The sequence below is a fragment of the Molothrus aeneus genome, chromosome 5 (assembly GCF_037042795.1).
Source record: "Molothrus aeneus isolate 106 chromosome 5, BPBGC_Maene_1.0, whole genome shotgun sequence".
NCBI classification, from domain to species: Eukaryota; Metazoa; Chordata; class Aves; order Passeriformes; family Icteridae; genus Molothrus; species Molothrus aeneus.
In genome coordinates this window covers 64,359,970-64,383,943 of record NC_089650.1, presented here as the reverse complement: position 1 = coordinate 64,383,943, position 23,974 = coordinate 64,359,970, and the positions used below count along the sequence as shown (strand labels likewise).

The 23,974-nt window shown below is 43.5% G+C and overlaps 1 protein-coding gene across 1 annotated transcript; it reads left to right on the top strand.

Annotated features, from left to right (window-relative positions):
- Nucleotides 1-1,059: 1,059 nt before the first annotated feature.
- Nucleotides 1,060-6,630, top strand: ECHDC3 (enoyl-CoA hydratase domain containing 3). The gene is made up of 5 exons (XM_066550043.1): nucleotides 1,060-1,181; nucleotides 1,268-1,389; nucleotides 3,521-3,618; nucleotides 4,460-4,660; nucleotides 6,130-6,630. Exons 1-5 carry the CDS (start codon nucleotides 1,060-1,062, stop codon nucleotides 6,457-6,459), a joined length of 873 nt encoding a protein of 290 aa, XP_066406140.1. The 3' UTR covers nucleotides 6,460-6,630.
- The last annotated feature ends 17,344 nt before the right edge of the window (nucleotides 6,631-23,974 follow it).

The following is a 23,974-nucleotide window of genomic DNA, read 5'->3' as shown; positions in this document are numbered from 1 at the left end:
AGACTGACTCTGTAGAACCAATTAGAACACACAAGCCATTTCCCATTACAATTTCTAGGTTATGAATTCCCAGTGAATAAATGATTATCTTCTTAGCTCCCAAGTAGCCCTGCAGAACTGAATGTCATGTCATGCCAGTTACTCTGGGCCTCAAAGCCATGTCATTTTCTCTGCATGACGCTGCTGTCCTCTCTATCATGACAGATCCCGCCCCAGTGCCACTGACAAATTCACTCAGCACAGTCCTAATCTCCATCCCACAGTCACAGAAGCAAGTGCTCAGTGGAATCTGAAGAAATTATCACATTTCTGAGTGCTCTCCAATGCCCCAGCTACTCATTAATGATACCACTGCCCACCCAGGCCTTCCAGTGCAGGAGTCTGAGAGCAGGACCAAGGGAGGCTCTGTTGTGTGGATGGTCTGTTCCAGGAATGATGTGTCCAGCAGCCCCAGGGACACTGGTGAGCCACAGCTCGAGTGCTGTGCCCAGTTCTGGCCCCTCAGCTCAGGAAGGGCATTGAGGTGCTGGAGAGTGTCCAGGGAAGGGCAATGGAGCTGGGGAAGGGGCTGGAGCACGAGGCTGAAGAGGAGCAGCTGAGGGGGCTCAGCCTGGAGAAAAGGAGGCTCAGGGGGGCTCTTTTCACTCTCTGCACCTCCCTGACTGGAGCCAGGTAGGGGTTGGGCTCATCTTCCAGGCAACCAGCGACAGGACGGAGGGATATGATCTTAAGCTGTGACAGGAGAGGCTTGGGTTGCACATTGGGAAGAATTTCTTCATAGAAAGAGTGTCTGGACATTGGGTCTGTCCGGGGAGGTGGTGGAGTCACTGTCCCTGGAGCTGTATAAGGAAGCCTGGCCGTGGCACTCAGTGCCATGGTCTGGTTGACAATGTCTGTCTGATCACAGGTCGGACTCGATGGTCTCACCGGTCTTTTCCAACCCACTCGATTCTGTGACCCGGTGTCCCGGCAGCAGCACCAGGCCGGGCTCAGGCTGGGGCCGCGCTGCCAGCCCCGGTGCCGCGGAGCTCCGCCCCTGCCCGGCCCGAGCCCGCAGCGATGGCGGCCGGGCTGTGCGGGCTGCGGCGGCGCCTCACGGCCGCCTTCAGCAGCGCCGCGGGAGCCGGGCAGGCCCCGCCGGCGGAGCCGCTGACGGAGCGGCGGCAGGCGGGGGGCGTGCGGTGAGCGGGGGCGCCGGGGGCTCCGGGACGCGGCCGCGTTCGGAGCTCGGTGAGCGTAACCCCGCCGCGTTTCACGGGTTTTGCAGCACCATCGTCCTGAACAACCCGCGGCGGCGGAACGCGCTGTCGCTGCCCATGCTGCAGAGCCTGCGGCGGGACCTCCTGCACGACGTCAAGAGCCGGGAGCTGCGCGTCATCGTCATCGCGGGTACCGCGGCACCGGCCGGGCGGCAGGGGCACCCAGCGGAGCCGAAACCCAAACCTCGCTGGGAATTACGGGAAACGGGACGGGAAGGGACCTGTGTGCTTCCCTAATGCTCCCGCGGCTGTCAGTGCTCGGCAGGCCTCCCTGTCACGCTCTTCCTCCATACTCACCCCAGCTTCCCCTTTCCTGTACTTAATTCCTCATTTCTAACTCAGCACTAACGACTGACTGGGCTTTTGTTACGCTTTCGGTTTTAGCCAACATGTCTAAGCATTAACACGTTTCAAAATGTTACTTCAGTCGGGGTATGGGGGGTGTTTACACTCGGCATTTTAGGGTCAGGGTTAATTGGTTTTAAGATTGTATGGAAGGAATACTTTAAACAGAACAAAAGCCAAACCAAAAAAAAGTTCTAAGAGTTACCAAAGTAAAGCATTAACATCCCCACAGAGGGGTTTTGTGCAGGAGCAGGCAAAGGTAGGATGGTGTTTGTTGCCCTGTTGACAGGTATAGACTGTAGTGAAAAACAAGGTTTCTGCAAATCAAGAAACCTTCCCTGCTCTGAGCCAGGATCAGCCTCATCATTTGGTTTGTCAGAACTATTTTTAAAAACACTCCAGTGAAAGAGAGACTGTAATATCAATACCACAGACACCCATGGCCCACAGATGTAAAACAGCCTCTGGCAGAGCCTGTTACAGTTTCCTTCCATTTACATATTAAGCTGTAGAGTTCTTAAAGATAATGAAACTTGAGATGTACTTAAGCCATCTTTTTTTCCTTTTTTTTTGCTATTTTAAGATAACCTTCATTTTCCCCCCTTCCAAACATCTCAGATAAACTGGTTTATTAATTTAGGATCATGCTGTTTCCTATACGTAGGGGAAAACTCTGTGTATTAGGGCACACACACAAGAGTAGAAGAGAGCTGATTTCACAGGGGTGAGTTTAAATATACATATTCCTCATTTCAAACAGCAGTTAGAAATTTTGCAAAACACTGAAGGCTCTTTTTTGGGAGTACAGTGCTCTGGGAGTTTGTGAGCACAATTGCTTTAGGTTTTTTAGAAATTGCACGTTCCTGTTTATTTCTAATTCCCGTGCTGAATAAAACACAAAAGAAGAAATTGCAAGAAAATAAAAGATTCCTAGAGAATGCTTTGGGCCTTTAACACAGACTTGGCAGTGGATTCTTCAATGAGGTTCAAATTAATGTAATTAATCTCCAAATATATATTGCCAACCCCATGAGTTGACTGACAATTGTCTGGTTATTTCTGGATAGACGGTGTCTCAATAATCTGATTCATAAGAAACAAATCTGCAGCTAAGGTTTGATCTGCATAGATGTAGCTGGAAATGTCACAGCCATACAAATACCTGAGAAGTTCTGAAGGATTGGAAAGCATCACATTGGTTCATTCTAATGACAGGTAGTTACATGACAAAGGAAAACTGTTGTAAAGATTGTGGACCTGTATTGTTTTAATTTTAGCAAATCCAAAGTTTGGTTCCACAAAAACCTTCTCTTTTGCTGCCCAAACCCTGAGCATGTTTTTGGGGCTTCTCTAGATGACAGTTTAGTAGTGGAGAAAACACTCCAACAACCCTTCTGGTTCTCCTGTAGCAGAATAACCTTTTTTCTTTCTTTCCCCATTGTGACCTTCAGCACCGTGACAGAAAAAATACTGATGCTTATTTAGCAAAAGTAGTTAATAATTAATTCTGGGTACAATAAATAGGGACTAAGTATATTTATCAGTCTGAGAGCACAGCATTCTAGCCTTGCTCCAGCTGATAAGCTTGTGTTGTACTGAGGAGCTGTTTTGAACATCCTTACACAAAACTGGGCTCAGAGGTGAAGTGCATTCTTTCTGAGTTAAGTGTAGTGGAAGTAAAATGAGACCTTGAAAAGTGGTAATGGGTGTTACTGTGCTTAAATGTTGTACTGCAGCAATTTAAAGTTACCATAAAACCCAGAAGGAAATGTTTTGGAATTCTGTTCAAAACTCCCTCCCCAAACTCCTTTTTGAACATTGACATGTCATTGACATCCCTTTAGCTCGGACATTGATATGCTCCACCCCTGATTTCTTTATTACTTCAGACTGACTTTTCCTGAAATTCTTTGCAGCTAAAGGACCTGTATTTTGTTCTGGCCATGATTTAAAGGAACTGTCTAGTGAAGATGATGTGAAGCATCATTCCCAAGTATTTGAACTATGTGCAGAGGTAAGCAGTTCTTCTTGAGTGTCTCTGCCATTGCCTGCTGTTAAAAGCAAGCATTGCTTTAAGGAGGGACAGCATTGGTCATCTGCTTGCTAAAGTACAGATTATTCCTTCAGATTCCCTTGATTTTTGCTGCTCTGCTATTTTAATGCCTGATCCTGGTGAAATTATGTTTGCTCTGGATTTCTCTACATGTACATAGAAGGGCTAGAATGGCAATGTGATGTCTCCAACAATGGGCACAGTCAGGGTGGGTTCCTTGGTTTAGCCAGTGTTCCTTGCTGCTGAGTATTTGGGCAAATATGTCTTTTCTAGAAGTCTAGGGATAACCACTTTCACATCACTTGTGATCAAATGTTCTTTCCCAGTATTTATTTCGTTATAAGTTCAGAATTGGCTTAAACAACAAGTAGACAATGTGAAAGTAAGATCTGGCTCTCTGGTTGTCCAAGGTCTTGTTAAAGACACAGGTCAGGGAGGTGGGGAGGTTAAAGAGAATCCTGGAGCCTTTGGAGGGAATGGCAAAATTCCCTTTAATAGTGGTGGAGCTAGAATTTGACCCCTAATGCTCCTCAGTATGACAACAGTGAGTACTTGGAAACCTTTGTTCTAGTTGCTCCAGTACTAATGATCTCTAAGACATTGCTGAGCCCATATTTAAGGAATGCTGTAAAAGCCATGTGTGAAATCCACAAGCCCTTCATCATCCTTTCATCAGAAAGGAACCAAGATCCAACAGTTTGGGCTTTTTTTGGTAAATGGAGAGGAAGGTACTTTTGATGGCTTCCAAAACAGGATTGTGTCATCCTGAATTTCCTTACTGGCCACTCTTTTGTGCATGCAGGTTATGACTTTAATCCAGAAACTTCCAGTGCCAGTGATTGCCAAAGTAAACGGCTTGGCTACAGCAGCCGGCTGCCAGCTCGTGGCAAGCTGTGACATCGCAGTGGCAAGTGAGAAATCTCAGTTTGCTACTCCTGGAGTAAACATTGGGCTCTTCTGCTCCACACCAGCTGTGGCCTTGGGCAGATCTCTTCCAAGAAAGGTAAACTTCCTTTCCAGATCTTCTTCATAATTTTGCATAAAGTTGGTTCCCGTGTTAGGAGTTCTAGTTCCATTGCCTGAACTTTATTTTCCTGCAGTGCAACATTCAAAATACTTTATTTCAAAAGGCATCTCCATAACTCCTTGGAGTGGGAAAAATAATAAAGGGTGAACTCTTGTTTAGGAAAGGCAGCTTTCTACTGATGTGACTCCAACCAGCACGAGCTCGTCCCAGCAGCCCACCAGCTCAGCAATCCCTTTCCTTTCCAACAGACACTCAGGGCTTTAGCCAATGATGTTCTCCCCTGAGGAGGAAACCCCTGCAAGTTCAGGATAACAATCCCACCAAGGCATCAATTCTTGCCAGGCAATGACATTTCACTGCCAGCAGGATCTGCCTGGCTGTAGATCAAGATGCTTTAAATAGCATCTAAAACCCTCCTATAGTGTCTTCCTGTTTTATGTCCTACTGATTGTGGCTGCACATCTCTCACTCCATAAAAAATAGTACAACCTGTAAAGCCAATTGGATTCATGCAGGCAGACGGTCCAAGCCCAGCAGGGCTCTGCTGAGATGCAGTGACTGAACTGCACACATCCCATTGCTGGATAAAAGCTTCAGCTTGAAATTTCCCATCTGCAGGGACATCCTGTTCAAACAGAGTCCATGGGGGATTTTTCCAAGGCTGCTCTCATGTGCAGTTGCAGCTGTTTCTCAGTTAGTATTTCTGGGCTGTAGGATTACCTTTTTAAAATGTGTGGGAAATGCTTTTCTCTGTGCCACTTTTCAAAGCAATAAGAACATTCCCTACAGTTCCCAGAATTGGTGATTTTTACCTTTTAACAAAAGAAGTCGCCATTGTTCGTAGCTACCAGTACAAAGATGCTAGTGAGGATAATCAGCTCTTATGATTCAGGCATTGGTCAATTGCTCCAGGAGTCTTGGAAAACTTTATTGATACATAGCATTGAATAGTCACTGAGTATTTGGGGGAATTTTTAGTCTCAAACCTCAAACACCAGATGCTGGAAGCAGCAGGAGACTGAAATAATGTGCCTATATAAAGTCCATATTTAAAACCACTCATACTAAACTTAAAACTAGGACAGGTGTTTTCAAAAACTGCACATATGCCCAGCTTAAAATACCAAGTTTAGTCATTTGACTTTGTAGATGATCCACTTCTCTTTTAATTCCTACAGCAATCACTAGAGATTGTGAGCTTTTGAAGAGAAACCCAGGGCTGTCAGCCTAGGACAGCTGGAAGCAGTGGGCAGGTTTGAAGAGACCAGCTTTAGACCCTTCTCTTTGCTGAGACCTCTAAACAGGTCCTTGGCAGTGTAAAAGACCAAAAGACCTAAATCATTTGTGAAAAGAATAACTTGTACTTGAAGGAGGAGGCTGAAATTCCCCAAACAAAGCAAAGCACTGAGTTGGGTTGACTTACTACAATATTTGTCCTTGTTCAGGTGGCACTGGAGATGCTTTTCACGGGTGAACCTCTCTCTGCCCACGAAGCGTTAATGCACGGGCTCGTCAGCAAGGTGGTACCAGAAGACAAGCTGGAAGAAGAGACCATGAAAATCTCTCAGAAGATATGTGAAAGCAGCAAATCTGTCCTGGCCTTGGGGAAGGCCACTTTTTACAGACAGATAAGCCAGGACCTTGACACTGCTTACAAAATAACTACTAAGGTCATGGTAGATAATTTGACTTTGAGAGATGGGCAGGAAGGCATTGAAGCCTTTGTTCAGAAGCGTAAGCCGGTCTGGTCACACTCTCAGGAGGAGAAGAAATGAGTCCTGTCTCTAAACAAACCTTAGCTGTGCTTTATGATTCTTCACGCAGTTGCCTTTGGGAACTATATTTTTATTCTTACTGAAAGTTACATTTCTCTTCTTACAAATACCAGACGCAATAAATTTACTCCAAGTATGTAATAAATGTTAAGAAAAATCAAAAAAGATGGCTTTTCTTTGATAGCAGTGAATTTGATCTGTGGTTTTAAAACTAACTGTGCTGCAAAAAACAGTTTAACGTGTCTCTGGTTACATAGGAAGTCACAGGGGCTGAGAGGGAGCTCAGAGCACCTTGTTCAGAACCTCCCCTCCATAGTTCTGGATGAGAATTGTTATCTATTGTTATTAATAGAGAATTGAAGGGCTTGGACACATTCCAGAGATGATGGTAGTAGGTATGATAATGCATTCCAGGACTGCTAGAGTGTTGCAGACAGAAGCCTGTAACACAGTTGTCCATTGCTCCTCATATCTTCCCGTGAACTGTGTGTGTCAGTAGTTTGTCCCCCACAAATCCCAGCATCAATTCAACTCCCAGCTCTAGGGAGTTTTGTTGACTGCAGGGAGGATGAGCATGGGTTGGGGTGAAAGGCAGTGTCTTGCCCCAGCTGTCCTTTTCAGGCTGGTATGTTGTAGTTCTTCTATTATTTCTCCAGAGTCTTATATTGTTGTTATTAGATTTCTGAAGTCCATACCTCTTTGGTGTATTCTCATGGCTGCCGATCTTCACCAACTCCTTCCACACACTGTTCTCTCTCAGGTCAGGGCTCCTCCAAAGCTCTCCCTGACTGGCTAACCCACCCCCTTTTATCCCAGTTATCTTCATTGGTCACAGCTGCAGCCCAATTAAGGACATTGCAGCTGCAGCCCATCAAGGGCAACCGCGACCTCTGGGGCAAAGCCTCTATACAGATATTCAAATACATTTCCTCTACTATAATGTGTTTGTTGGGAGGTCCATCCTTGTGCTCAAAGCTGGGCTTTTACCAGCACTGGAGCAGTTCAGCCCTGGATTTAAAGACTTGACAACTTCCAAAAAAGGGGTTCAGCTGCTCCACTGGGTAATCAGTTGCAACCCTCCAGGTGAAATTTTTTTTAATGTCCAGTCTGAGCCTTGAAGCAGCATTTTCTGGCCATTCCCCCTTGTTCCATTATTTGGCATGATTGAGAAAGTTTTGCTCCATTATCTGTGTAACTCTCTCCAAGCAGTCACAGGCTGCATGTAGACCACACTTAGATTCATTCCTCTGTGCTAGACTGACAAGCCCTGCTTCCTCCACCCTCCCTCTAGGTCATCTTCTCTGGGTAACCAGTTTGGCAACCCTCCAGTAGACCAGTTCCAGTTTCTCCACATCCCTTTTGTACTGGTTGTGCCAAAACTGGGCTGTATCCTAAATATGGCCTCACCAGATTGGAGCAGAGGAGAGCAGAACAGGCCCCCCTGTGCTGGCCTGTGAGTTGTGCTCAGTGTGTGTTCTGTCTGCTCTGTGATGAGAGTGCACTCCTGGCTTGGATTCAGCCAGGCATCCCCTGGGAGCCCATTTCCAGCAGGACTGTGCTCTGCCTCTCCACTCCTCACCTGTGCTGGTATCCTGTGCTGCTTATTCTTCCCAGGTGAAGAAACTTGCATTTCTCCTTGGATTGTGGCTGGTTTGGATTGAAGCCAGGCCATTTGGGGTGTCAGCCAATGCCCCAGTCTTGCAGAATCTGCAGATTTGCTGAGGATGTGTTATTGATGGCAGTAGTAGATGAAAGGAGCCTTGGTATCAATCCATGGTGACCAACATGGGATGACCTCCCAGCAAACACATTTTTTCTGAAGTTCAACATAGCCAAATCCTGAGGGCTCATCCATCTCATCCTTAAATAGACATCTAAGCAAGACCATGTGAATCACAGTATGGCTGGGCCTTTTTTCTTTGTTGACAGTAGAAGCAGCCTAAAGGGCTTGGTGCAGACTTGGATGCCTTAAGTTAGATCAAATTAATCCTACCTATGGCTACTGAAACTCCAGATGTGGAAATATCAATTATACAGTTCCACAAAGCAAGTCCCTTTCCACCTACAGGTTCAAAAGAACAAAATTTTCATTTCTGCTACAAGTTTTAATTTTAAGAAAGGAAACTTTAATTGACCATTACACTGTTTCACATTGATTGTGAAAAATGTGCATCGTTGGCACTAGCTGTTTTAAAAATACAAATTTTTATTGTTACCACCAGGAAAAATTTACAAACTCACCCAGTTTATATAGGTTAGCAACTGTTATGAGCAATTGTGAGATGGAAGAGTTAAATCTGGAGCCCAATAACCTTCATCATGTCCTTTCCAATGCAGTAAGATGCTGCATTTAGACTCTGTTCCCACATGCTGCTCTAAAAGCATTAGGAAAGAGTAAATTGTTTTTAAAAATATTTATATTTAATGGCTATCTTGCAGCTACTCAGCAAATCTCAACTGGCTCTTTTGTTCCAGGCTTTTAGAAATAAGTACATTATCTGATTTTTGCAGAACAGTGCCCTTTCCAGCTAACTGCAGTAATAAAATGGTTTCACTGGCCATCTTAAAGCATGAGTGACAGTTTAGATGAGCACATTCTTTCAGAAATTCAGAAATTCTTCTACAGTTGATTGCCATCTACGGGGTTTGGCATTATTATTAACTCCATTCAGATCTTGAAGAGAAAATATATTTTGTTTTAACTCAATTTTCACAATATTTGTACTATTTCATGTAGTAAAGTAATTATGTAATAATAGAATTATAGGATCACCCTAGAATGGTTTGGGTTGGAAGGGACCTTAAGGACCATCTAATTCCAACCCCATGGCAGAGACACCTTCCACTAGACCAGGTTTCTCTTGAACACTTCCAGGGATGGGGCACCTACAGCTTCTCTGGAAAACCTGTTCCAGTGCCTCACCACCCTCAAATTAAAGAATTTCTTCCTAATACCCAATCTAAACCTACCCTCTTTCAGTTTCAAACCACTCTGCCTTGTCCTGTCAGTAGTGCTTTTGTAATTAGCAATCATCAGTTCTAAAAATGTTGGTATCCACAGGAACATTTCCCTCTTGCTTGAACACTAGACAGAAAAGCTTCAGAAGGTTTTATAACATTCCTACACTGGCCCCTGAAGACTGACAAAACAACTTAATTTTTCATTTCTGACTTGCATAGGCTTTTTATTTTTGCCCACATCTGCCCTTATTGTTTAATTTAATGGATTTACAGGCTATTCCTGGGAAACAGAGCAGTTCCAGAATTGTTAATTAAGTACTACAGCCAAGAAAGAGCAAATCAAATGATAGATTGGGAGCCTTATCACCATGTTTATCTGCTGCCTGAGGGAAGAGTTTGTCCCAAAATAGCAAGGATGCTATCCCTTGTCACCCTCTCCATTTTTATTAAAGAATCTCTCTGCAGAGAAGTCTGCCAGGTAATTAGCCCAGTTTCAAGTCACCCTAACAGCATGTGGCTCTGGAAACTATGTGCAACTCCATCTGCACACAGCCTCTAGGATGCAGCTTATCCTTGGAAATGACCAACAGGGACACATTTTCTATCCATATATACAGGAACAGCTGGAATGGAAACCAATCATGATATGCAAGCAAGGAATTGCCAGCATGAATGGATGAACTGCCTCAGAGTCCATGGAGGCCTTAGAATGGCTTTGAGCCTTTACCTGGAAATTTTAGAAAAGATACAAAGGCAAAATCTAGAGGATATGATTGTTTTGCTTGGGATGTAGCTTCAGGCTCCCCTCATGAACAAGGCAAATGAAAATCCAGGGAGCAGTGACAACACAAGGCACAAGATTATTCCTAATTCATGGACCAGGCAATGGCCTGCCTCACCACCTCACCTGGGGAATATGTACTGGAAGTAGACTTAAACAGAAGACATGGGTAATGGGCAAGGTATTTATACCCTCTGTTCCACAGAGCCCAAGAACAGCTTATATAAGCTTTTATATAAACTTCATGGAGTTTCCTTAAGGCCACCCAACCCAGAATGCAGCAGCCTGGGTAAGAATTAGTTTGGGGTTAGTTTGAAGTAATCTCCTGTTGCTGTGGAGGAGAGACCTTGAAAATATGTGCTACAAAGGCCCAAAAAGCTGGATGTAGTTAACATTAAAAATACATGGCTACCTCAGTGGCAGGAGTCAGCAGCAGACTTTTTACCACCTAGCTCATGATTTGTGAGCATTTGGATGGCAGCACTGTGTCCTTCACAGAACTGCCTCTGGGTAATTCCTGTGCTGTCATTCCTGTATTGCAGATGGGGAAATTGAGGCCAAGTGTGCTGTGCCTGAGGTCTCCCGGTGAGCCCGTGGCACTGTGGCAGTGGCACTCGGAATGCTGACACCTGCTCCTTGCATTTCTTCAGCAACCAAGCTTTTGGGAAAATCAGCAGAAATGCAGGATGACGGCGTGCCCCGAAGTGACTGCAGAGCCTTCTGAACAGGAATTATGAGCTACTGCATCAAAGGCCTCTTGCTTGACATTTATTGGCTTTTTGATGAATGTTGGGGTAATTCTACTGTCAACAGTTTCTCATTAGAAGCCTGGCAATGTACTTTCTGACCATTATCTTTCTCAATATCACACTGTGTTGCTACAAAGAGCAGGGGTTTTATGTAAAACCCATCTATCTCTGTAGCTGCAAACTTTTCTAATAATTCTACATTTAAATAATCTCATGGAAATGCTGGCTGCTGTATCTGAGCAATAAGGAGACTAGAAAAATGGTTAAATTTCCATGAAGACCTAAAGCTATAGGACAAATTTCATACTGCAATGAGTAGGATTCATTTGTCTTGATTCCACTGGCACTGCACCTCAATTATACTAATTCTGAATTTCACTGCTGAATAATGCATTCCCATCCTGCTTTACACTTGCAGAGGAAGGAAAAAACCATCAGAGCTGTGCCTTTCTCACTCTCCACAGTATGATGTACCACCTCCTGGCTGCTTCTGGTCAATATTAGGAATTCTTTTTGTCAAGAACCATAGATTTTCTAAAAATAAAATAGTAGAAATATACCCCTAATACCACTGTGTATTTGGAAAGGGGAAAAGAGTTCATTCAACTTTGATGTGTACAACTGCAGTAATTTTCATGCTGTGAGTTTTGAAGTATTAACATTTATTTTAAATATTTGTATCCTGGAGTCATGATAGTGGCTATTATAGTTGTTATAGACAAAGAAATCAGAATAAGATGATAAAATAATTAATTGAATTTCTACCACTAAAATGCATTTGATTCATGACTAATGTTCATAAGCTATTTAATATGAGAGCCTTTAATTTTCCCTCCTAGAGGCAGGATGGTGTTTTCAGCCTGCCAAAACCAAGACTTGTAATGCTGTGGACTCTAACTAAAAATAAACTTTCCCACCAACTCTTTAACCTCACTTTGATGGCAGTGCAGATTAACCTGTTGGACTAAACACAGATTTAGGTCTCCATCTCATCCAACAGTCCTGCTGAGGGAACCTCCCCTCCCAGAAATGCAGCACAGGTATGGATGGCAGTGTCTGAGTCTGTCACTTGTCAGGAGCTCTGATGTAATGGGCTGTGTCTGAGGGAGCAGAAGCAGCTCTGCTTCCTGAAGGAGTTTTTAAGGACACATTCCCTGCTATAAGGGAATGTTGACATTCAGGCTGCCTCAGCTGCTGATGACAGAGAAGGCATGAGGTCTTCCAGAGTGGCACTCAGGTTTTATTCCAGACCTGTCCACCTATAAACAATTACAGTGGATGAAATCATGTTTGGAAAGATGAGTGATGTTTTCCCTGTCCACTCTGCCCTGTCAGCATCAAGGATAAAGTGAAATATATACCTGCTTTGGTCGTCTCCATTTCCTGGCCCAAAATCATTCTCAGTGTAGACAGTGAGTGATGCTTCTGGAAAGAAACAATAAAGAATTAGTAAATCATATATAGAACACAGGGGAAAGGAAAAAGGAAATGAAGTCATTCTTCTAATGTGGTCTTCAGTCTAGATATGAATATTTTGTTTCTTGTACCTGTTTAATGAAATACACCCTTCATGCCAATAAAACTTTTATCATCTGTTGTTTAAGGGAGTTAATCCTATTTTAAAAAATCCCCATTCTGAAGGTTAGGATATTGTACATATAGAGACATTGTGAGTAATTCTAAGTTAATCTCCCTTCTCTTTTAGGACCTCACTAGTGTGCTTTTTCTTTTTTTGTTTGTTGGTTTGGTTCTGAGACCTCAGTGTGAAGTCAGAACTTTTATTCTGTTTTTTTCTCTCCCTCCTTGAGGGTTAATTTTGTTTTAATGAGTGCTAAGATTCTTACATGACTGAACTACTCATTCTTACAGAGGTCCACAAGTCTGAGACATAACAGATGGAAGAGCAGGGTAATGAGAGAATTTGGCTCTCTGAAAGAAGGCCCAGCAAGAGAAACACTGAGGTGCTTTCCAGAGCACCCACACAGAGGATTGAAAAACTGACATAATTTACCCAATTTTCATTGGGACCATGCAAAGATGACCAGCCCCTTATTCATTACCTGAGACTATTATTAATTATCAATACTATTACTTATTTTTACAGTTGCTATCATTCATTCTATAATGTATTTAATAAAATGACAGCACTAAATTCAGAAATTTCGGTTTTGATAACTCCTCCCCACTAATAGGCTTGGAAAGTGGTCTGAATCACTGAAATCAGAAGCCTTTGCTGCTTGAAATGGGGAATAACATTTATCTAGCAGCAAGAGAAGACTTCATCCTTTTATAGAGCCTATGAAAAAACACTTAGTCCCTACTATGTACTCATCACAGTAAAATGGAAGTTGTCAAAGATAGAAGTCCTTTTTCTTTGCTTTCTCTGGATGTTCCTGTAAGCTTTTAGTCTTTTTCCACATGAGCATTTATTCAGAGCAAGCAGCCCAAGAATATTTCCATTGACAGCCTGAAATCTTTATGAAGTACTGGATGGTCAAAATGCAATACCAATTTATTCAGTGCTCCTAACAAACACAAACAGTGAATTTACCACAGGAAAAGTCAGTAAAGAGCTCAGTGGCAGTTCATAGGCTAAAAACCCACCTAATTAAATGTCCTAGACCTTTCTGACCCATTCACTATAATATTTAAATATATTTCTGGATGTAATTTGTTAGATAATTCTGAAACATAAACAAAAGGGGGAAAAAATTAAAGCCCTGGACAAAACAAACAACAACAACAACAGCCAAAACAAAACCAAAACAAATAAAAAACACTGATTCACTTCCTGGCTTTCTCACAAAACTCCACTATGACCTTGGGCAAACTGACAGAGACAGAAAAGAAATGTGACTGTCCAGTCTAACCTTCTGCTTATCACAGGTCATTGCTTCTGCCTGCTTTACCCCCAAAGAACATTTGAATTGTAGCTTTGGGTGAGCTAAGGAGTTATCTAATCTCGTGATGAAAAAAAATTGAAAATCAAATAAAAAGAAGATGCCAACAGTGTGATCCATTCTCCTTGCAGTCAGGACTTGTGGTTTACTCCTGCTTTGAATTAGCCCGACTTCCAGCAGGGAACCAGAGCTGCCTTTTTGTGGGCTCAGCTAGACCTTTCAGTATCTCAGGGACTTAGAGGTAAAATGGGCTGGATCACTGGGTTTTTTCACTATGTTTTATTTGAGTTGTCCCTGTACACCACAACCTCTACAGGGAAATTTGGCTCCCATTCCCCATATACTCTATGCCTTGCACAACCCCTCACACTGGCCTTGGCTTTGATGGGGGATGATTGATATGTGATTGATTGATTGATTGATGTGTAGCATGTAAGTTACGACAGTGAGAAAGGACTTTTAAAAATCAAGCCATAAACCCCAAAAATCTCTGTCTGAGGCAGGATCCTTCAGTGCTCCGTATATCCCTTGTTTGCCGTGGAACAGAACACATCACTGTGCAGTGAGGGCACCGTACCCCGAGCTGTCGGCAGAGGGCAATGGCAGCTCACGGCTTGAAGCGGCTCCCGGGACGTGCGCCAGGCCGGGGCTGCCAGCCCTGTTTTGCTACTGGACTGCTCCCAGGGAATGAGCCCTGCTTTGTTCCGAACAGCGCGTGTGAAAAAGTACCCCGGGAGCCCCGCAAGTCAGGGCTCTAAGCTTTCTTCTCCCACTTTTCCTGCCTTTGCATCCTCACCGATTACATTGGAGGACCAGTTGCAATCTCATTCAAGACAGACAACTCGGTAAAAAAATTCCAGGGAGACATTTGGAAGCAAGAGGAGACCCTGTTCTGCTTTAAGGAATACACCTGTCAGCAATATTACTGCGTCTGGGCAGCTGGACCATTCAGCTGAGCACAGTTTGGGAAAGTCTGTCTGTTCTGGCTTCCCTGGGGAGTCTGAATTTTAGATCCAAATGGGTCTGTGTGTTGTGGTAAGAGGTTCTGGATGGAACAAATGATTCAGAAAGACCTTCCAAGGAGGCTGTGTCAGCAAGCCAGGTAAAGAGGTGAGTGAAGTGTGACAGTCATGCCTCCATACCTCAGGATTTCAGGAATAGAATCCAGAGGATGGGCCTTCCAGCCAGAATGTCAGTGCTGCCTCTTCCACCCACCTTAACAGGTCGACTAAGTGGCACCATCTCTTCTCTCCATGACTCAGTTTCCCCAGCTGTAAAGGAAGTTCTAAAGTTCTGTGTGACACACTAAAAGCAGTGAATGATAAGAATTAATCAGCTGTGCAACTCACAGCTAAGTGATGAACTACTGTTCTTGTCATTGCTGGCCCAGAGTCTGCTGGGCAGAGAAAAAACTGCTGAAGGTGTTAGTCCAGATGGAGTGTAAATGCCAAGGCACAGCAGGAGCTGTTGAAAAACAACAATATTCTCTCAGGTCCTCTCCCAGCAGGAACAATATTCCAATTGCAATGCAGATATCCTACAGAGTCATTCCATCCCTCAGGCCAGGTGAGCACTCTGCAAGAGTCTGTGAAGGTAATCATTACACTGTTGTAAATATGAACAAATACAAATGCCAGGTGTCTCTATCTGAGCCTCGGATTTACTCCTGGCTTCATGGAAAGTAAGACAGCATGATCACCTCTCATGGGACTTTTAGTTATTGGAATTTCAGGGAACACTTGTTATCAGCCAATTCTCCCCAGACTCCCATACTGTAGAAGAAAGATGGGAGCACATTCACTATTGACAGCCACCACAGTGAGGGAAATCTATAACTTCAAACACCAGTAGAGTGGGCTGTGCTGGAGCAGCAGAGGAATTCAAACAAACAACACTGAACGAGCAGCTCAGGAATGCAGCGAACCCAGCCAGGTCAACAAGAACACTGATAAGGTGGCAAGTGGGGTCCAGCCCAGCCAAACCTGCAGGAGCCCATGGCAGTGGGGTACAGGTTATGCCAGCTTTGTGCCCAGCAGCTTCTGCACAACTCTCACCAGTGCAAGATGAGTGGAAGATGTAATTTAACTGCTTTGCCAGATTTCACTCCAAAGGCTCCACTCAGCCCAGTCACTTGTGACTCAACACCTTTTCCACCAGACAGCCTCAGCCCTGCTGTGCAGGTGTGCTCCCACCCAGCCAGGACAGGGGTGACCTGTGCTCTTGGCTTTGTTTTCCTCCCTGCCACTTCTGAGCTTTCCCTGACTGGGAGAAGCTGGTTCAGGCAGGAGCCATTTCAGACTATGTCCATGTGTAGCCACAGATATTGAGCCACCACAAGAGACATCTCTAAAAGCAAACAACTGAAATTGCAAATGTTACCTCAGAGTGATAAGTAGGAATAACAAGGACCTGGCAAGACAGTGTTTTAAGCCAGAAATATGCTAAATAAATACTTTTGCAGCCTGTTTTGAATCTTTTCTTCAACAAAGTGTTGGTTTTCAGAAAAAACTTACATAATATCAGTTTTAAGCAAAGGGGTTTTTTTCCTTCTTAATTAAAAACAAATTTTAAAAGGTTTAAATGAAAGTTTATGCAAGCATTTCCATATAAATTAAAAAATTTTTAAAAAACCAACAAAAAAAAAAAACTCCACCAAAGCACTCTTTCATGTGGACAGAGAGTTCCTGTTAAGGCGGTGGTTGGTTGCATGGAGGATACAAAAATAGCTGGTAATTTAAGTTTATACTTAGGCCATTAAGAAATCAGGTGCTAATGAGACTGCTCGGGACTGAATCACAACTGCCCGTGGCTATTCCATGACAGCTCTTCCAGGAGGTGTCTCCAGCAGCCATGAGTCAGATTCCTGCCTCTGCAGGAAACTCCCTACAGGGAAGCTGCCAGGTATGTCCTTAAAGGCAAAGGAACCAGGGTTTTCTCAAGCTTTAGCACTTCCAACTGCAAGAATAGGCCACAGAGGCAGCTGGGAGTGAGTGTGGATAACAGCAGCCTGAGAAGCCTCTGTGCACTGGCACGAGCAGGAACCAGCAGCACTGCAAAGGTACAACAGATGGCTGTGAGCCAGGTCTGTTCCTGTTGGTCCTTGAATTGATGTTGGCTCTGCCACTCTTGTGATCTTGAACACAGGCCTAGAGGACAGACTCTTCACTGCCTGAATTAAAATCTTGCCCTCAGTTACCCTAGGCAAGGTTAATGACTATAATTTATTAAAAGGTCTATAATGACTTGTTAAATGATGTTGAAAATGGTAGTTGCATGAAAACAAGTCACAAAGTGTCCTGACAAACAAAACGTTTGCCCTGTACTTTCTTTTAAATGGAACATAGCAGTTAAAAGAAATCCCTTGGACACTTTTGGGGGCCAAGAACAATATATTAACTATATACATCTGCATCTACCATACACATCCAGGTGCCCTATACTGTTCTCTTTGTTGGTACCTCAGATGCAACTGTGTGATGGTTTCCTTCCCATCCTCTGCATTCCAGACTTGACAAGAACAGCACCCACAGCAGAATCTGCATGGAAGGCACCAAGTGAACCCACTGTGAACCACCTCTCTCACTGCTGTGCCCCTCTAGGGAGGTGCTCCCAGTGAAGCAGCACCCTTCCTTGTGAGACCCAGGAAAGGATCCATAGGCAGTGCCTCCCAAGAGGCAGGGCTGGCAGGAGAGGAAGGTACACAGGTGACCTCACCTCTTCTGTCTGCACTCATGTTATTCATAAAACACTTTCATAGCTATTGAAGAAAAACTTGGTATGACAGACTGGCAATGTTTCTTTGGTATTTAGCATTTGCAAAGGCCCCTGCATGGCTGGGACTCAAAAAAGCCTCCGTTCAAATTATTTTCTCCTGTTCTCAGGGTCATTCTCTCTCCCTACTCGGTTGCAAATCTCCTGATATCCTGTGTCTGAAGCTCATGTTGCCAGCCAAAAATGATATCCAAGCCCAGAGCTAATTGTATAAGCTCCTTCTAATGTTATAAAGAGGAAGAAAAGCTTCAAAAGATCAAAATCCCCAAAATGCTGGGAGGTACAGATCTGCCTACCTGCAGCTGGTAGGGAATGGATATCTCACAGCACTTGACCTTCATCAGGGAACTACTCAGGAGATGGAGCCTGACACATTGTCCTAAGAATAGGAATATTTTCAAGAGTAGAACAGGGAAATTGTTGAAATCCATCAAAATTTTTAGATTTATTTTTTTCATGTTATTTGCACTTATATGTAGTGACTTTGCACTTACTTAAGGGCCTAAATATTGCTCTTATCTTAATATAAGGCTTATTTGAATACTTCTTTTTTATTCTTAATTTGGAAAGGCCTCTCCCATTCCAGTTTGAGAGGTGCACATGGTAGCAGTGCAGACCTTTTAGTGAAAGATCTGGTACTGGTTGTCCCACTGCCTCTTCCATCTGTCTTTGCACAGCATCAAGGAAGAAAAGGGACAAAAACCCAGCAGTAAAAAATGTGCTTTCATTCCTCACTTTTAACGGTGAGATTTCCTTTTTATGGAGAGATCTCTCAAATTATTTACTATTGCAGCCTGATATTTTTAATGGTACCTTCTTCCACCAAAAGAACAAGTTATTCTGTAAAAAAGCCAGTTCTTTGCCTCTGCCAGCTGCATGCAAGTACAAAATTACAAAGCACTCACTTAGATGAAGTGAATACTTCATTAAACAATTAAGCAATAAGGCAGAACAAAGGCTGTGGTTTCCAGGCTTTGTTCTGTAATTGTATCCTGGAGCATTAGGAGAACCAGTACTCAAACACAGGGTTGCAATTTAGGTTAGGATTATCCTCTAATAGCCTTGTCCTGTGGGATTAGGGGCTTGCCACGATGGGGAGTTATTTTATCCATCAACGGCAATGTAAAATACATGATTTGTCCCTGAAAATCTGAAGGTGAGGATTTCCTTCCCTATTTCCTCCTTTCACCTTCTTGTTGTAGTGCCTTGAGTAGAAGCTTTTATCTCTGCTTTTACTTTCTGAACCATGATGGGTATCCTCCAATCCAGATTTTATGGAGGTACAGTCACAGAACCCAAGTTCACAAGTAAATACCCCTGAGTGTCCCCAAACACACCGTGGACACTCTGAGCTTGAGGGATAATGAGGATGGAAAAATCTGTGAGTCACTCTGTGGGCCAAGGTTAAGTTTGTGCTGAAGTCTTCTGTTCAATCATACAGCACGTGCAGACATTGGACTGCCATGGAAAACTGAGAGGCTCATAAAGAGATAAGGCAGAAGGGGTTTTGATGGCTGATAAGCAGGGACTGTTTGGACTGCAGATGAAATTTAAATGTCTAAAGTCCATCCACATTCTGCTACAGAAGTCTAAACCCCCTTCCTGATCTAGTAAAGGCCTGATTCAGCTCCTAATGAAATTACTGGGATTTGTTCCACTGACTTGAAGTTGACCCTGGGCAGAGCCCACAAGCCCACCAGAATTCCTTTCCAGAATATCCTGAATGACAGTGGCAATCCTTCCCTCAGACATGATCTACAGGGAACCCCTCCATCCTGCTCTCCTCCTCCATAGACCTCTCAGTCCTGCTGAAACAGAAAATACAGCTCAAATGCAAAATACAGCTTGCTGTATCACAGGACACCCTGTCCTTGGGTACTGCAATTAAGATCATCCAGGCACATAGCATGGGCCAATGGAATACCATTAGAAGAATTAACTTTCAGTTCTAAAAGAAATCAAATCAGAAATTTAAAAAAAAAAGGAAAAACAAAGGGTAAATAAAAGAAAAAAGCACAAACCTCAAAACCCCACAGCAATTAAAAAAATACAGGTTTATTTCCAAGTATATGTATTTTGTGCTCTCTTGAATAAAGAGTTTTCTGTATTTCTTTGATACTAGTTGCACTTCTCCCCTTTGGAAATAATACAATTAATATTTAATTCAATTCAGTGGCATATGTCCCTGTTCTCCACAGGAAAATAAGTTACATTAATTTCAAACTCGCTGACACTGGAAAATAACCAGTTGTTTATAGTTGTTGGGATGTATGGGAGAACAAACATCATTAAATGTCAGAAAACATATGTTTTAAATGGCAGAAGCCAAGGAACAGCTATTAAAATCAGGCCACCTTTAACCAGATACTGCAACATCAGGAGAAAGCTGTCCCATCCCCCTCTAAACAAAACACAGGAAAAGGGAAGTATTTGCTCTCAGAGTAGGATCTGCTGAAGGGAAAGATGATAGATTAGATCTAATAGAAGATTTAGGAGCCACAACTAGAATTTAAATGAAAGTGAGATACTAAGTCCCAAAAATTCACCCCAGCTCTCCTTTCTCTCCCCCCAGGTGAACTGCAGACAAAGCCTGAAGGCAGCACAACTCATTAGGGAACTTCCTCTTCCTCTGCAGCCTTCTCCTCCTCGTACCTGCAAATCTTGTCTCACCGGTGAGGTGCACTAACACCAGAAGCAAGGAGAGGAGAGAAATTAGGTCTGAGTTTCTAGACAACTCACTGGTATGCCTGTGAGATCAGGCAAGGAAGAGGGATGTGGCTTCATGGAGAGAGAGAAGCACTAAGAAACCACAGTGGCAATAGAGAATGGGGAACGAGGGTAGGTCCTGAGGCATGGGTGGGACGGGGGTGCTGGCAGAGGAGGCAGAGGGGACTGGGGACACTGAGCTGGCCACTGCAGTGCAGGGAGGAGATCAGGTACTGAAAAGGGAAGGGACAGCAGGGAATCTGCATATCCAGAGGGCAGAAGGAAGACTGTGAAGTTTGGCTGAAGAGATGTTAATAAATACAGCTCACAATGCCTCCAGCTCTGCTTCTGTACAGGCAAAGAACTACAGCTGCCTCAGGGCCATTTCTCAATTAACTTATAACATAACCTGGAAATTAGATATTCTTCTGGCTTAATCACAAACTAAAGGGCTAAACTTAAAGGCGTTCCTAAAGAGTACCAAATAAATCCTGACTGTATCTGATCTCCATAGATCCTATCTTGACTGTTTTTCACAGCAAGTGATGGTATCTCAAGTACTTGTCTAGGAAGTGCCCTGTTTCTTCTGAACCACCAGACTGTTCAAACTCATCTCTCACTCTCCACACATGTACCCTGATCATCCAGGGGAGGGATGGAAGTTGCTCTGTGCAGCTCAAAGATATTCCTGTCCCTACAGCAGTGGATCTGGTTTCAGATCTGTCTCTATCATCCTAAAGTTTTTGTTTCACAGCAGTCAGTCCAAACAAATGCAAAAACATCTGGGTACAAATAATCACTGAATCATAGAACAGCCCAGGCTGCAAGTGACCTTGAAACATCATCAAGCCCCGTCTTTCATGGAGAAGGGAGCCTTGATGAGATTATGCAGCACCCTGTCCACTCACATCTTGAAAACCTCCAGCTCTACCTGGTTCCTTGGGGAGTTTGTTCCAGTGACTGTTCTCACTATAAAAAATATTTTTCATATAAAGATGAAACCTCTCCTTGAGCAATTTGTACTTATTGCTACTTGTCTTCTCCATGTGGCTCCTTAAGAAGAGAGAGCCTCCACTCTCTTTGTAGTCACCCTTTAAGTGCTGGAATACTCTGACAAGGTCTCCCCAAAGACTTCTCCAGGCAGAAAAGACCCAACCAGTTCAGTCTTTCTTCAGAGGGCAGGCTCTCCAGCCTTTTGATCATCTTGGTGTCTCTTCTTTGGACCCTCTCCAATCTGACTAGACCAGGACCAAACACAGTACTCCAGGTGTGGCCTGGCCTCTAATGGGTTCTTGGGTTATGTTGTCCCAGCTGCAGGACCTTGCCTCCTGTCTTGTTAAACAAACCTCATACAGTTCTTGCTAGTCCCCTCTTCCAGCCCTTCCAGGTGTCTCTGCTAGACTGCTGTCACTTCTCACATCTCCATCTCACTACCCAGTTTAGTGTCATCTGCAAACTTGGGGAGGGAGCTTTCAATCTTGTCTTGTTTGGTTTAAGCTGTTTCACTACACGAACCTGCCTGACCACAAAACAAAAGCCACAGAGTTGGCAAGAGGGAGGCAGCAGTGACATCGGGGCTGGGATATTTGACTGCTACTGAGTCACAGGCAAAGCCCCAAGTTTTGGTTACTGTAAGTTTATCTCATTGCTTGGAAATGCATTCTGCCAGCTGGGCACTGCAAAGCAAGCACTGCTGGGACACTGAAGCTTTCCTTTGGCTCTGGCTGTAAGTGCCAAGCCAAAAAAAGGAAGCGGTCAGTCGAGGGGAAAAGTTGTATGAATCAGTCCTGGAGCACATTTCATGTGGGATTACTGATTGTAAACAATAATAGTGACCTGCTGTTGGTACAGGACTTTGTACAACAAACCATGCTCTTGTCTGGAGGTTTCCTATGGCCACTCTTATGCAAATAACAAGTCATGATAATACCATGTTTATCACAACACGAAGTCAACCATAATGACTGTAAATGTAACCTGACCTTCACTTTGGCTAAACTCTGTTTCTTTCATGGTTATCTCATATCTCTGTACATATTTATTTCCCTATTTTGTCTATCTGTTGCCTGTTCTTTTACTTTACATACACTGCCTCACACAAGAGGCTCTGAACTTTAACCATGGGGCTTTCTAAGCCTACTGAAATTCAAGTAAAAACCAGATAGCTTCCCATCAGTCTATGTTTTCTTTCTGACTGCTCCATTCTACCAATTCTTATCAAATCCAGGACACATACAGAGAAAAAGAAAAGACAGACCCAAAATGAAAACTGTTTGTGAAAAAAGTCCAAACCAGGTGAATAAGATCCTCTTTGATCACAGTTGCTTAGTTCAGTGTGTCTGCTCTCACTTATTTGCAGTAGCAAATACAATAAGCACATTCTGTGAGAAGAAACAAGAATTTTGGCCTGTAATACAAGGCAAAGGAGTCAGATTGGCAAGAGGACTTTTATGAGCATGGGCTTGTTCTTGTGGCTCTGTTTTGGGCAGCATTACCAGCGCAGTGACACTGACAGCTGCATGTGTCACCCTCCAGTGAGGCTGCAGGATGACAGAAGAAATTAGAAACGCACATAAAATATTGTTTTGCTACATTAAGTAGCAACCAGAAATGTCAGTATCACATGTTAATTAATGATTAATGCTGGAAGAAGGAGATGCATACCTGACATATTTTTGAACTGGTATAACGAGTTTTCACCGAGCAGAGGAGGGAAGTTCTCTATAATACACAGTAATGGGCTGTGTACTTGGAACTGTGCTCCATAAATTTCCCCACCTTCAGGACAGAATGTGTCAACACACAGCTGGTCTCCTAGAATAAACTCAGTGCCAGGACTAGTAATCAGTAATGCTGAAGAACGAGGAAAGAGAGAAAAAACCATACAAATGATGATCAAAAGAACAAAAAAACTCTTTTGGACTCACCTGGGGTAGAAAAATGTTGACAGGGCACATTTTTAATGTGAGACTACACCTGATATTACAGGGTGATGAGAGTAAAACAAGAAATAAAGAAAATAGCAATGTGGAGCTGATAAAGCCCTGTAACTGTAAAATCTTCCTCAGACTAATGTCCTACTTAGTAAGGAGAACTTTAGCTCAGGCAGGTTGAATTAGCATATAATACATTGCAAAAATAATACACTGAGGTTATCTAACATTCTCAAAGCACTCTCCCTCTGTGTATTGATGTTCCCACACTGGAAATCTGTAAAGTACATGCTTGCCTTTAAGTATATTCTTGAATTAAATGTTCCCAGAACAGAGATGCTCTCCTTAGCTGGGGAGTCCATGCTGTATGCAATAGACACCACTCCCACTTTGCTCCTTGATGAAATAAGGAGCTTTCCTCTCCTGTGCTGTTGTGTAACAGTTGTTACACAGGACAGGCATATGATCCTGCACCAAGCTGTTGCCAGAGCCAAGAATAAAAGAGAAAGATGGGATTCATTTAGCCTAACATCAGCAAGCTCTAAACTGGGCCTCCAGTCAAGAGAGACACACAGGACTCTGGTCAGGCTTCACCACTACAACCCCTAGACACAGCTTTCCTCACAATGTGATTTGTCCAGCCTCTCTTCAACTGGTGGAAAGTCCATCTCTCTCGGCTGTAGAATGACCAAAAAGCTTAGATTAGGCACCAGC

Excerpts from the sequence above, each read along its gene's own strand:
- ECHDC3 (XM_066550043.1), top strand. The coding sequence starts at position 1,060 with ATGGCGGCCGGGCTGTGCGGGCTGCGGCGGCGCCTCACGGCCGCCTTC. Across the intron at positions 1,182-1,267 it reads CGGCAGGCGGGGGGCGTGCG|CACCATCGTCCTGAACAACC; the intron begins GTGAGCGGGGGC and ends CGGGTTTTGCAG. Across the intron at positions 4,661-6,129 it reads GCAGATCTCTTCCAAGAAAG|GTGGCACTGGAGATGCTTTT; the intron begins GTAAACTTCCTT and ends GTCCTTGTTCAG.